Source organism: Rhinolophus hipposideros, assembly GCF_964194185.1.
Source record: "Rhinolophus hipposideros genome assembly, chromosome: 12".
In the NCBI taxonomy this organism is placed as follows: Eukaryota; Metazoa; Chordata; class Mammalia; order Chiroptera; family Rhinolophidae; genus Rhinolophus; species Rhinolophus hipposideros.
Genome location: NC_138058.1, coordinates 14,851,231 through 14,864,009, shown reverse-complemented (window position 1 = coordinate 14,864,009; position 12,779 = coordinate 14,851,231). Strand labels below are relative to the sequence as shown.

Below are 12,779 nucleotides of genomic sequence, written 5' to 3'. Positions count from 1 at the left end.
AAAATTTTTTTTTAAAAAATTAAAGTACTTAGTACTTCCTGCTCATCAGAGCCAATCATCGTGTTATCAATGCAGTAGACTAGTGTGATGTTTACATAGTGGACTATATGATGGTAGAGAACAGAACTGACAGTGTTCTGAGGCAACACTGAAGGTATACTACTGGCCCCTGCCACGTAGAAGCAAACTACTCTGGTGATCTTTAGAAATTGGTCTGGACACAAAGACTTTAGCTGCATGCTGAGTGCGGGGGCCTCTGCTGTGCTACATTTAGGACAACAGCTTCAATTGGAGTCACCATCTGATTAAGCTTATGGTTGTCTGAAGTCATTCTCCAAGATCCATGTGACTTCTGCACAGGCCCTCTGTCACTGTCATTCTGGTCTAAGCTATTGACCAGTGTCTGTTCACAATGGTCTCCTAACAGGAGACCATTCCCTTGTCCCCTCCCCCTAATTCATTCACACTTTAGCCAGAGTCACTTTTTGAAACATGAGTCTAACCGAGACACTTCTCCCTCACACCACACCGTGATCTCCCTGATGGAGGCTTGGATCTGCAACCTTTCCAGCCTCACCTCTCAGGAGGTTTCTCCTGGTCCTCGGTGCCAGGCTCACTGACCTTGTTGCTCAGATGTGCCACAGGACACAAGGCCTTGTGCCATCTGGTTCCCCTGCTAGGGACTCCTTTCCTTTTAACTCTTGCTCTTCTTTTACTTCTCTGACCTTGTCTGATCTCCACCTTCTTGTGCCACATTAACTATACATGTCTGAGTTCTGCTCTTCTCAAGGTCCACAAAATCTGTCAGTGCTTTGTCCCCAATCACAGGCTCTTTGGGCCCCCCATTTTGTCCAGAGCGGTTCTGATAGCTTCTTGGGCTATGGGGTGTGATTGCTTTCCTGCATCAGGCAGGAGGCGCCCGCTGAGGCCATCCTCAGGCCTGTCTGTCTAGGTCCGTCTTTAAGGCTGTTCTGTTCACTCTTTCTGATGTCAGATTGGAGGTAGGCTTCTCTAAGGGACTCGTATTTTCCTCACGCCACACTCTGGAAAGTGAAGAACAAGTCCCCTCTGCTTTTGGGCCCTAACCCCTCCTGGGGCTTCTTCCCGACCTTCTTCCAGGTTGCAGGATGTTGGCCGCGCCTCAGGGACCCTCTGACTCTCAGTTGTAGCCACTTCCTTTCAGTTCTCTCCTCCTACCAGCTGGTCAGCTCCTGACCTCTTGTTGAGTAGGAGCTCATCCCCACGCTTGCTTGTGGGATAAACTATTAATACCTCCTCTCATTCACACTGGCTCTTCATCTTCCCAATCAAGCTTTTTAAAAAATTGAACTCTTCTCTCAGGGACTTTGGTCTTGCAATTGAAATAATGGCTTTCAAGACAATAGTCTGCTATAGATTGACAAAAGCCTCCTTAAAAGTTTAAATTCAGAGGCAAAGATTTGTGTGTGTTATCCCTACTTCAAGAGCAAGTTGTCTAGAAAGCTCTCCTTTGGTGCTTGAATGGTGGAGGGCTGCAGAAAATGGATTGAAAAGTCTGTAACTCAGTGTCAAAGTATTACATTCTACTATAGTGCTTTCCTGGGATTGGTGGTATTGTGGTGGGATTGGTCTGCAGTTTCTGAATAAACATGTATTTCTTTTATAATAGGAAATACAATGACAAAAGTTCTTGTATAAATAACAGGATACTTCCAGGCACTTAGGTCTTTAATGCTAAAGATTTATTTATTCGTTTTTCTGTATATTTTGATTTTTCGTACCCTAACAACTTCACTTCATCATCGTGAGTAGCCTCTGGGAGAGGGGAGAGGAAGAGGTGGGGGCCAGGCTGGAAGCCGTTTGAAGAGGGGGAGGTGATATAGATACCTGCTTCTCGGTCAAGGAGGGGAGTGAGGTAGGCCCCCACTCAGCCAACTTCGGGGTGAAGCTGGGGCTTCTGCAGCATCTTAAAGGACAGTGTCCTTTGCTTTTTAGTCCAAGGAACTAGGACTTTGTAAGCATTGCTACAGGCATTGTATTACATAGGGACTGATCCTTCGCATGCACAATCCCAAATGAGCTTTGAGGAGATAAATCATAGCAGAAAGCGAATCAGCCTGCAGTTTCAAACAAAAGTTGGAAGTTCACTTTACAAAAAGACAGAAAGAAAACCCCTTTTTACATCTCAACAAAACAACAGCTCTTAAGCAGCAGAACATTTCAAATCTGAAAGTTTGCTCAGTGACCTGCCCACTACGCTTGAGCCCCTGACCACGCCAGGTATGTCCTGAATTTTTAAAAAAACGTTTAAAGATTTCATGTCCATCTTTTATGGTACTTTATGTTTTCATTTTTTATTCTTCTGAAGTTTGAATTTTGTGAAAGTGTTAGCAAGATCATTGTAAAGCCGAGTGTCTTTCCTACATGGAGATCGAGTGAGGCAGGGCCAGCTTCTACCCCACCGCCCTCTAGGAGCTGGGGAAGGACCGTGGCCCAGCTCGGGGGCATCTATGGGAAGCGGGCTGGTTGCGGTGGGGTGACAGGGCTGGAGCCGGTTCTCACAGACAACCTCCAGAATACGCTGCCCTGGACGCGTGTCACACCCACAGAGGATGGAAGTGGCTTTGGTTACAGTAGGATGTACAAGACTGACAGGACTGAAGGCACAAGTTACAGGCTCATGATCCACCAGCTTGAGGTTCTTTTGAGGAAAGGAGGAGGGGAAGAGTGAAGCCTTTTCAGTGGGGGCAGGGAGCTTGAGGAGTCGTCTTGTCATGTGGGAGAGCTCGGGAGTCCTGGAGATGGCCTCACTGGGCCTCACTTGGCTCCCCTTTGCCACTGAGGAGAATGAGGACCAGCGAGGGGGTGGCATATCTTGGCTGGGGACCAGTGGTCAGTTGATGACAGAGTTGGCACAGGAACCCAGGCCTCCTGTCCCAACCCACTGCTCTTCCTGTTTCAACAGAGAGAGAGAGAAGGCCCAGTTCTTCCGGCTGCGGGAGCCCTGGGAGCTGGGGAAAGGTGGCTCCGTTTCCTGGGCAGCCCCCAGCTCCTACTAGCTGTCACCAGTGGGGGAGAAATAATATTAAACTGGTCCCTGAGGGATAGGCCTGAGTTGGGGCAGGCATTTCCTCCCCACCACCTCCCACAGGGACTTGTGATTCTGGAGCATTTCAGGAGCAGGGCTGGGCTTCCCCCTCAAGATGGAAGAGGTGGACCCTGGCGTGTGTGCTCCAGGAGGGCGGGGTGCTCACTGTTTTGTCATAGCTCTAGCCCTTGCCACTAAAATGTGGCCTGGCCATAGGCATGCACTACATTTTTAAAAACTGAGTCAAGAAATGAGTAAGTGACCAATGTGTTAGGGTCTGGCTCTAAGCAGAATTGTAAAGTGGACCAAGTTTGCTCTCCAGAGACTTCATGGCTACTATTTTTGTGTCTGTCGCTCTCTGGGTCACTGCCCTGCCCCGAAGCACCTGGTTACAGAGGCTGCAGGTGACCCCTCCATCCTAAGGCGCTCCCTCTGACTTAGACAGTGATAGTCAGAGAGAGGGAAAGTGACTCAGGAGGGAGGGTCGGTGATGGCAGACTTCCTGGCTCCTGAGGGGACGACACTTTGGGGCAGCAAAGTATGATTTCCCCTGAGTTTCAGGAAAGGTTGGCCTTGGTCTGAACATAGCAAATAGTGAAGATGAAGGAGGCGAGAGGGTGAGGGGCCCTTAGAAGCCGTGAGTGGTGGCCTGTGAGAAGGAGGAGGGAACAGCCAGCTGCAATGGCTGCCTCTTCCTGCTTGGGGAGCAGAGGACCACCTCCGGATGGGTGCAGGACCCTCCCACTATCCCTGTCCCCAACTGGGGGCTTGTACTCACCTGGCGCAGCTTTGAGTTCTCATCAGAAGTGGGGGCTGTGGACACACTGGAGAGGACTGAGCGCAGCCGCACATGCCCCCAGCGCCTGCCACAGGGACAGCATCAGGGCCTATCCCTCGACTCCCTATTTCCAGCTCTGAGGGGATTGGAGGCTCCTCCCAGCAGGCAGCTCTCACTGCACCTGCCCGCTGGTGGGTGCCCTTGGTGTGAACTCCTAGACCCCCTCAGGCCACTCCCCAAGCCACTGCCTTCCAGCTTCTGGGTTGGTCCAGAGCTCCCAGGACCCCCACGCTGCACCCCCCCAGGCTCTGTGAACAACCCCATCTCATAATGTACATCACACCATGTTCCTTAAAGCTGCCCCCGCCCTTCCCAAACTCCTCCTTTTTCATTCTTTTCGCCGCTTTTTCTTGACCCTTCTGAGTTTTCCTTTGCTATATTAAAACAGTGGTGGGGGAGTTTGCCCTGGACCAAGACAGTGAGGCCTCTGCAGACCATGGACCAGTGAGGGTGGGGGCTCTGGGAGCTGAGCAAGTCCTGGGACCATCTGGGAGGGGGGGGGCCGTACCTGGCAGGCGGCGCGGGCGTCCCAGCCCCTGGACAGCAGGCTCTGCAGCTGCGATGACTGCTGCTCCACAAACTGCTCGCACTGCGGAAGGACACGGACACAGTGTGGGTGGACCTAAGCCCCTTTCAGGCCTCTCCTGCCTGCCTGTCCTGGCCTCTCCACTTATCTGGGTCACTCTAGGGCTCCCTGTGACCTGGTGCACTTCCAGGCATCAGCCCCCTGAACAGTTGGCGTGGACTGAAATGTAGGTTTCTGTCGGGAAAAGCCAGCGACGTTGGCGGAGGGTCCTGAAACCCACACAGAGGGCCAGAATCTTAGCTACCACCATGCCCTCCTCCCATTTTTCAGTTCTAGAGGAAATCTTAAAGTTCATCTGGTCTTGACACCTGATGTGGTGGGCAGGGGGGAGCCCTGAAAGTTGCTGGCCAGAAGAATACTGTTCGGAAAGCTGCCTCCTTGGATCTGTCTTACTTTTTGAACGGAGTTTACTGTCACCCACAGTTAGTCCTGGGACTGTAGGATCTCTCCTTCGGCAGGTGGGTGTGTCCCCAGTGAGACACGGGGAGGAGGGATGCCGCTGAGACAGGACTGGGACCACAGAGAGAAAGCCCGGCCCTGCCCTGCACAGGTGGCCCCAGCATTACTCATCTCCTGATGTGTAACCAGCCTCATGCTCGGTTCCCAGGGGGGGCCTGCTGCTCCTCCACGCCCACGCCCTTTGTCCAGAGGCCACTCCTGACCGTAGTGGGTTTTACCTTATTATAGTCTCACCGTTGTTTGGCCTACGTCCTGTCTGAGCTCCTCAAGGGCAGGGGCCCAGCCCACTCTGTGCGTCTCTGGCTGCGAAGCCTTTCCTGGCTCATCCTTCCACCCCGGGTAGACCCTGTGTCCTGAGGCCCTATTGCCTGTCCTCACCTTTTGCCTGTCCAGCCAGGAGCTGAGGCAGGCCTGGCGCATTGCCTGTGGCATGGCCTGCTCACTGCTGTTTCCTGCCTGGGTGGTCACGAACATGCAGAGGTGGCACTTGGAGTCTTGCGGCAGCCATTCTCCCGGCAGCGCCCCCAGAGCGGCAAGGCCTAGGCAGGAAACAGTCAAGGCTGCCCTCCAGAGGTGTTCAGCTCCTGTCCTTGCTGGTGCAGTGCAGGGGGACTGGAGAGAGGGTTGTGCAGGGCTGGGGGGAGGGGATGGGAGTGGGCAATGGCAGGGCTGGGGCGGCAGGCTCACCTGTGTCAGAGCCATCCTTGCTGGAGCACCGAAGGACAAGGCCGCAGACCATCTGGGGCAGCATATGGCCCAGCAGTGAATCCAACAGTAGGACAGTGTAGCGCTCAGCCAGGCACTGGCAGATGCCGCCCATCACCAGGGGTATCACGCGGCACACCTGGGACACACTCATCGCCAGGACACCCTAGGGCAGGGCCGAGGGAGGGCAGGGTGGAACTTCCCTTGCAAGTCTACTCTGTGCCTGCACCAGCTGGGCACTTTGTAGACACCCTCTCGCTTCCTTCTGAGAATTATTATGCCGTTGACAGATAAGGGCACTGAGTATCATAGAGTCCAGGGGACTTACCCAGAGTCAATAAGCAAGCATAGGAGCCAGACCGTGAACCAGCTCTGACTCTAAAGACCGGACTTGCTGAAAGGGTCACGGCTAGCCCGGAGATGTGGACATTGGCAAGGTCACACACGGCCTGGAGGGGAGGTGGAGCCACAGCTGTGATTCCCTCTCCTGACGCCAGGATAAGTCTGTGGCTCCCAGAGACAGTCCTCAGTGCGTTCCTGCTTTCAGGAGCTCTGGGGGAAGCCAGATGTTCCCCACCCACCACAGTTCCAAACACAGGGTCTGAGCTGGAAAGCAGGGAGGGAGGAGGCAAGCACGTTGGCCCGCGCCTTCACTCCTTCATTCCCTCGAGCAATACATGTAAAGGACCCCGTCAGCAGGCCGGCCTGGCCCCCGCTCCTGCTTGCAGCCCCTGCGAGCAGTGAGCACAGGGAAGTGTATTCTCTGGGGTGTGATCCCTTCCACACGAGTGCATTTCACCAATTGTGCCCACGTGCTTGCGTGGGAACCACACTCGGCCTCCCCTCCCGCTGCGAGGGCAGATGAGTGATTCTCGCTCTGCCCCATCCACGCCTGGACCTGTCCCCACCTTCACAAGCGCTTCACCCTGCACTGTCCTCGCTGTCCTGTCTCATTACTTCTCCCATCTGCCCATTGACTGGTCTCATCGGCATGTGAACACGCTAATGTGACTTCCAGCATCAAAAGCCTCACCCATCTCTGCTCCCCCTCCCAGAAAAAGTTCTTGAAAGAGTTGTCCCTACTCGCTGCTCCCCCTTCTTCCCCTCCATTCTCCCCGGAGCCCACTCGATTTGGGCTTCTGCCCCATCACGCCTCCAAAACAGCTCTCAAGGTCACAACAACCTCTGTCGTCAGTCCTCGGGTCGTCTTGATCTCCCTGCAGCTTCCAGCCGCGGTGACCACTCCTTCCTTCTGGAAATGCTTTCTTCTTTCAGCGTCCCCCCACTTCACTGGCTGTCCTCCTCCCGCTCTTTTGCTGGTGTTTGCTTTTGCTTGACCGGGCCTCTTCCCCCACTCTGTCCCCACCAGTCCCTGGCTGATCCCACCCAGTCCCTCAGATTTAAATCTTGTCCATAGCCAGAAACTCTCAGATTGCTGTCTGTGACCTGACCTTTCCCCTAAGGCTTGGGTGTTCGGCTGCCGGCTTGTACGTCCCATAAGGTGTCTTGAACTTAACACGGATAGGAAAGAACTCCTCTTTTGCTCTGCCCAAGCCTGTTTTTTCTCAGGTTTATCCACCTCAGCTGGTGGCGTTATCAAGGATCTGCTTCCTCAAGCCAAAGTCCACAGTCATCCTTGGTTCCTTGCTTGCCCTCACTCCCCAAGTCCCATTCGTCACCCAATCCTGCTGAGCCGACCTCCCAAACACATCCCGTCTCCCCTCTTGGTTCCATCCCTTCCCCTATCTTTTCTCATTTTGATGTCTGCAGAGATCTCCTAATTATTCTCCTTGCTTTCACACATGCCTCCCATCTGCCCGATGCATTCTTCAAACAGCAGGAGAGTGATCTCTCTAATAAATCAGATCATGGCATCCCCTGCTTGAAACCCTTCACTAGCTGTAAATTGCATTCAGAATCAAATCTGCGCTTCTTACCTCAGCTTAGCTCTTTCCACGTGGCCCTGCTGTGTCTACCTTTCTGCTCCCTTCTCCGACGACTCCCGCAGGCCTGCTTGCTGGAACCACACTGGCTGTCTGTTCCTCAAGCTTTGCCAAGCTCATTCTTGATCGAGGCCCTTTGCCCATCAGGGCTTTGTTGACCTCCAGGTCTCAGCTTAATCGTCACCTCCTCAGAGACTGTCCCTGACCAACCAGCCTAACCCCCACCCTCACGTCACCGTCCATCACCTCATTTTTACTTTATTTTTTGACTGGACTGGGTAATGTGAGCTGCTCTCCCCTTGGCCCTGCTGCCCACACCCACCCACCCAGACATCCACCCACAGCCAGAGTGACCCAGCTGGCATCCAGCAGAACTGAGCTTCCCATAGGGGTTTCCTCGCATCTGTGAGAGGTCAGCAGGCCCTGACTGTGGGTCTCTAGGAAGGTGTGCTGGCACTCAGTGTAAATAACAATAAGGAAAGCCGAGCTTGGTGGTGACCAGGACGTCGCTTTCTGTGGGCACCTTTGCTAGTGTGGATCTGCTGTCACAGGTCCTAGCTATGGAGGACAGGAGGAGGGTGGCACCAGGTGGTAGCGGCACTGGCCCAGCCCCTCCTTGAAGGACCTACCACAGCCACTAACATAGGCTGAGCTGTTGGCCTCAGCAGGTGTTGGCCTTCAGCCTAGAGTCTCCTGCCCAGAGTCTGACACTTGTCACCTCTGTCACCAACCTGCATCCTAAACCTTCAAGCTGGCTCCAACTCCTGCCTCGATGCCTGTCCACAGTTGTCCACCCTATATGAAACCTTGCAGCGGAAATGCTGAAATGTAGGCAGTCTGTTTGGGATTATGGTGGGGCTTTGTGGAGAGTTGTGGCTGGGGATGTAGTTTGGCGTCTGCTCAAGGGCTTGCCCGAAGAGTGGAGAACTGCTTACCTCATCTGTTTTAATTTTCTGCTCAGAACCTATTACTACCCGAAAAAAAGAAAATCTCTCCACCACAGTGCAAACTCAGGAAAGCAGGGACTTCGTCTGTTGCCATGAGCCCTCAGTGACCAGATGGCTGGGGGGTCCATCTGAGAGCGGCTGATGGGGCAGAGCCTCTCCTCACTTGGGCCTCATTTCAGGGCAGGGGAAGACTGGGCGATGGTCACTACAGGTCTGGAAGATTCCAAATTCTGCACAGGTAGGGAGGGGAGTCCATCTGTGAAAGTTCTCCTTTTGAAAAACTAAGACACCTTTTCTACAGAGACCACTGGAGATTCTTTTCCATCAGGTGCTGAGCTGCTGGAGGACAACACCGGGTCTTGTCCATTTTTGTGCTTTGATGCTTGGCATAGTGCCTGCCTGGCATATAGTGGGGGCCTAACATTTGATGAATGCACTTTAGGCTTGGCAGCTACTGAGCCTGAGCCTGAGCTCCAGGGACTGCAGGGTGAGGGCAATGCATGAGAATGGCACTCCTCCTAACTTCCAGCAGCCAGCTGGCCCCTGAAGGGGGTGTGAGGAGGGGTGGGAGAAGGTAGGGCTGTGGGGGGTGGGGCTCACCTTGGGAACCACAGCTTGGATCCGTTTGATCAAAGTCCTGCAGAACCAGCAGATGGGGAGGGGGATGGGGAACTGCTGCTCGGAGAGCTCCTGGGGGAGAGAATGACAGGTGGGAGCTGGGCTGGGCACTGGGCGCCGGCATCCTCCGAGCTCTGCCCTCCTCCCCCTCCTGCCTCAGGCTCTGCCTAAAGGTCTCCCGGTCGGTTCTGCCTCTCCCAGGGCCCAAGTGCTCACAGGCCTTGTCTGTGTCCTAGCGTTTTGGATCCCCACCAGTATGGGGCCTCTCTCACCTGTGTCTGAGGCCCGGGCCTCGCGTGGTGGGCCTGGGGCAGCACGGCCGGGACCAGCTTGTCCAGCAGACGGTCTGACAGCTCTGGCTCCTGCCCTGGCTCTGGATGCCCGGGTTTGCACAGGCCCAGGTGCTCACAGATGGACTGTGGGTTCTAGGGAACAATGCAGGGGGAAAGGGTGGTCAGGCTGGCTCAAGGACTCAGGGACTAGGACCACTGTCTTTGGGCCTGGAGTGGGGGAGCAGGCTGGGTGGGGCTGTGGGGGAGACAAGAGGCAGAGATGGGGCCAGGTGGAGACGTTGGGGCAGATATCTGGGAATGTCTGTGAATGAACGTGAGCATGTATGTTCGTGAGAATGAATGAGCGTACACATGTGTGTGTATGTGAGAGTGTTTGTATGTGTGAGTGTGTAATGGGTGGGTTTTGTGTGAGATTGAGTGTGTATCTGAGAGTATGACCAACTGTGTTTGTGTGAAGGGTGTGTGTGGTGCTCGTAAGTGTGCAGGCCCACTGTGTGCAGCTGAGCCGCTGGGGCTGTGAGCTGTGTGCCTGGCTGAGGGGCACTGTTTCCTGGACCGGTTGTGGGCAGGGTCTGCGTGTGTGGTGTGTGTGCTGGGCTGGCGTTCTGTGGGTGTGTGTGTCTCTGGGTTGGGTGGGCATGGCAGGCAGGGCAGGGTCCTCACGATCTGGTTCTGGAAGTAGTCGATGACCAGCGGGAAGTAAATGTCCACTATTTGGTGGCAATGGGGCACCAGCAGCTTCATGGGGAGGATGTCACACTCATGCTCCAGGGCCTTCCGCATCATGTCCTGGCAGGCAGGCAGGAGCCAACAGGGAAGGAAAGGGGACAGTCAGCCTAGCCTCCTGAGGTCTGCCTCTGCCCCAGTCCCTGCACGCCGGCCACCACCTGGCAGGCTGGTGACCTTTTCCCCAGGGCACTGGAGTTCAGAGAGCACCAAAGAGTTAAGTAGCTGGGCACAGGTAGGGACCCTTCCCCGTGGGAATAACCGAGCTTACTCCCCGCGCCCTCTTCTGGCCAGGAGGCACCCGGAGGGCGCACCCATGGCCTGGAAATGGTCCCTTTAAGGGGCTAACCTCTTCTTCCTACTCTGTCCCCCATCTCTTGGTCCCCAAGCCTCATCCAGGGTCTGGGCCTCATTACCTGGACAGTGGCCTCCTGGGTCATCTTGGTGAGGGTGCGGACGATGTCCTCACATTCCTGGCACAGGTCATCCTGGGGAGGGGTCCCACAGTGGGAGACATGAGCTGGGCCATGCTCCCAGCTCAAGTAGGTGAGGCTCTTTCAGGCAGAGGGCGACAGGGCACGCCCAGGCACAGGCAACTGCCCGCAGCCTCACCCCACCCCATCCATCCCATGTGGGGGCTCCTCCAATCCCTCAGGCCCATCCAGAGCCTGCTGAGCACCCTGTACCCCAGCCCTCAGTCCCGTGGGTCCGTGGGCGGTACTCACAGCTCCTGCGTGTCCCCAGACCTCCTGTAGGCAGTGCCCCAGTGCTCTGCACTGCAGTGCTTGCTCCAGGCTTTGGCACCAAAACTCGGGGCCCTGGGCACAGGCCTGGGACGAGGTGGCCCACACAGCTGCTGTTTGGGGCCAGAGCAACCTCGGGATCCAGGCCACACCTGGTGCCCTGACCTCACCCACACTCCAAACCCAGATTCATGGGTAACGCGTGGCCGTTACACATGCTGGAGTCAGCTCTGGGTTCCACCTGCTCTAGTGCCCACCAGCTGTGTGACCTTGGACAAGCCCTGGAGCCTCTCTGAGCTTCAGCTCGTTCACCTTCCAAATGAGGATAATATACAGAGCAGGGAAATGCCTGGCACAGAGCCAGGGCTCAGTAAATGGTGGAGACGGCCCTGATACCTGTCCAAACCTGGCCCCAGGTTGGAGGGAGTGAGGAGTGGCTGGGGAGACTCACCAGCACCTGGGCCACAGAGTGTGGGCAGCAGCAGCAGCCACAGCAGCAGGTGTGCCTTGGCCATGACACCTCCACAGCCTGGACAGTCTGCTTGGGGCGGCGGCCCTTATAGCTGGGGGCAGGGGTGCGGGGACAGGGCTGTGCGGCAGCAGCAGTGACCTCAGTGTTTGTCTTTGTCCTGGAGGGCCCTCCAGGTGCTTTGATCCCACCTTTTCCCAGCAGAGACACTCCTGCCTGCCCCTTCCCCCCGTGCCTGTTCCTGCTCCCTTTGCGCTCTGCCTTAACTCCCATGGGCCTAGACGGCACTCCTGGCTCCCTCTAACCAGGGGGCTTTTGAGCCTCCACATCTGGTCCCATCTCTCTGGGCTATGGCAGGGAAACTGAAGCAAGACCAGGGAAGCCAGAGTGACCCCCTCCCTTCCCCACCCCAGGCCTCTTGGGCTTCCTCTGCTCTTGAGCAAAGCTCTGAAGAGCTTCCTGCCTGGCTCTTGAGTCAGGGCAAGCACCAGAGGGCAAATGGAGGACCCTCCTAGGCCACATACCCCCCCTTGTCCTTACCCTTCCTCCCAGAAAACTCCTCTGTTTCTATGGACTCATGATTTACGGTTGACCTTAGTTAGAAAAGTGTTTACATGAAACAAGAGGAAACAAAATGCTGGGAAGTCTGAGACAAGAACATGGGAGCTGAGGTTCCCAGGTGGATCTAGGACAGCTCCATCCAGGGGATGTGACTGTGTCCCCAGGGTGGGGGCTGGGGCACAGCAGGTGGTTGAGGAGAAGGAAACTGTTCTCTGCACCTGCGGAGGCTCTCAGGTCAGGCCCCACGGGGAAGGGCACACCCAAGAAAAAAACACCCTCTGATGCTGGGGCGGACACGATTGCCAGTGAAGGGAGGAGAGCATTGCTCATTGCCGTCTCCTGGCTGATCAGTTTACCTGCTTACTGAGAAGCCCTCTAGACGCTGGGAGGTGCTCCAATATTCACAGTGCGGGCAAGGCAGGGGTTCGTACCATGAGGAAAATAGTGGGACACACGGTGGTCAAGTGACACCCTCGAGGTCACACAGGGATTTGTGTAGCTTCTGTTGGCCTCAAGCCTGTGTCAACATGACAAACACAGTGGCCATCATGGGAGTTGACCAAGAGTGTATGTACGTGTGTGACCAAAGGCTGGGAGCCCTGTGAGTTCCATACAAGCTGAAGAAGGCAGGATTGGCATGTGCTTGTAATTTAGTGTCAAACAAACGATCCCAGTTGTGTCTGGTGTGGATACAATCAGGCCCGACTGAGCAGAAGAGTGGGGATTCTGGACGCTTGCCGGCAGGGCTCTATTGGTCAGGGTGGTCTCACTGCTGTGACAAAGAGCCCTGGAGTCCACGGGCTTCCCACAGGGCACACTTATTT

The 12,779-nt window shown here is 55.3% G+C and overlaps 1 protein-coding gene across 10 annotated transcripts; it reads right to left on the bottom strand.

The window, feature by feature from the left end:
* Positions 1–479: 479 nt before the first annotated feature.
* SFTPB (surfactant protein B) lies at positions 480–11,800 on the bottom strand. 10 transcript variants are annotated; one of them, XM_081068093.1, is made up of 11 exons: positions 11,377–11,800; positions 10,908–11,038; positions 10,599–10,670; positions 10,120–10,245; positions 9,436–9,588; positions 9,146–9,235; positions 5,638–5,821; positions 5,329–5,489; positions 4,414–4,494; positions 3,846–3,930; positions 480–2,932 (listed from the first exon to the last, which is right to left on the bottom strand). In XM_081068093.1, the coding sequence occupies exons 1-10, from the start codon at positions 11,438–11,440 to the stop codon at positions 3,868–3,870; spliced, it is 1,125 nt and encodes a 374-aa protein (XP_080924219.1). In that variant the 5' UTR covers positions 11,441–11,800; the 3' UTR covers positions 480–2,932; positions 3,846–3,867. The 10 variants fall into 10 exon arrangements, 8 of the variants coding, with proteins under 8 accessions (XP_080924219.1, XP_080924216.1, XP_080924222.1 ...); XM_081068090.1 differs by having other exon boundaries at positions 1,672–2,932; positions 3,846–4,033; positions 11,377–11,631; XM_081068096.1 differs by having other exon boundaries at positions 1,672–2,932; positions 10,908–11,035; positions 11,377–11,468.
* Between the last annotated feature and the right edge of the window lie 979 nt (positions 11,801–12,779).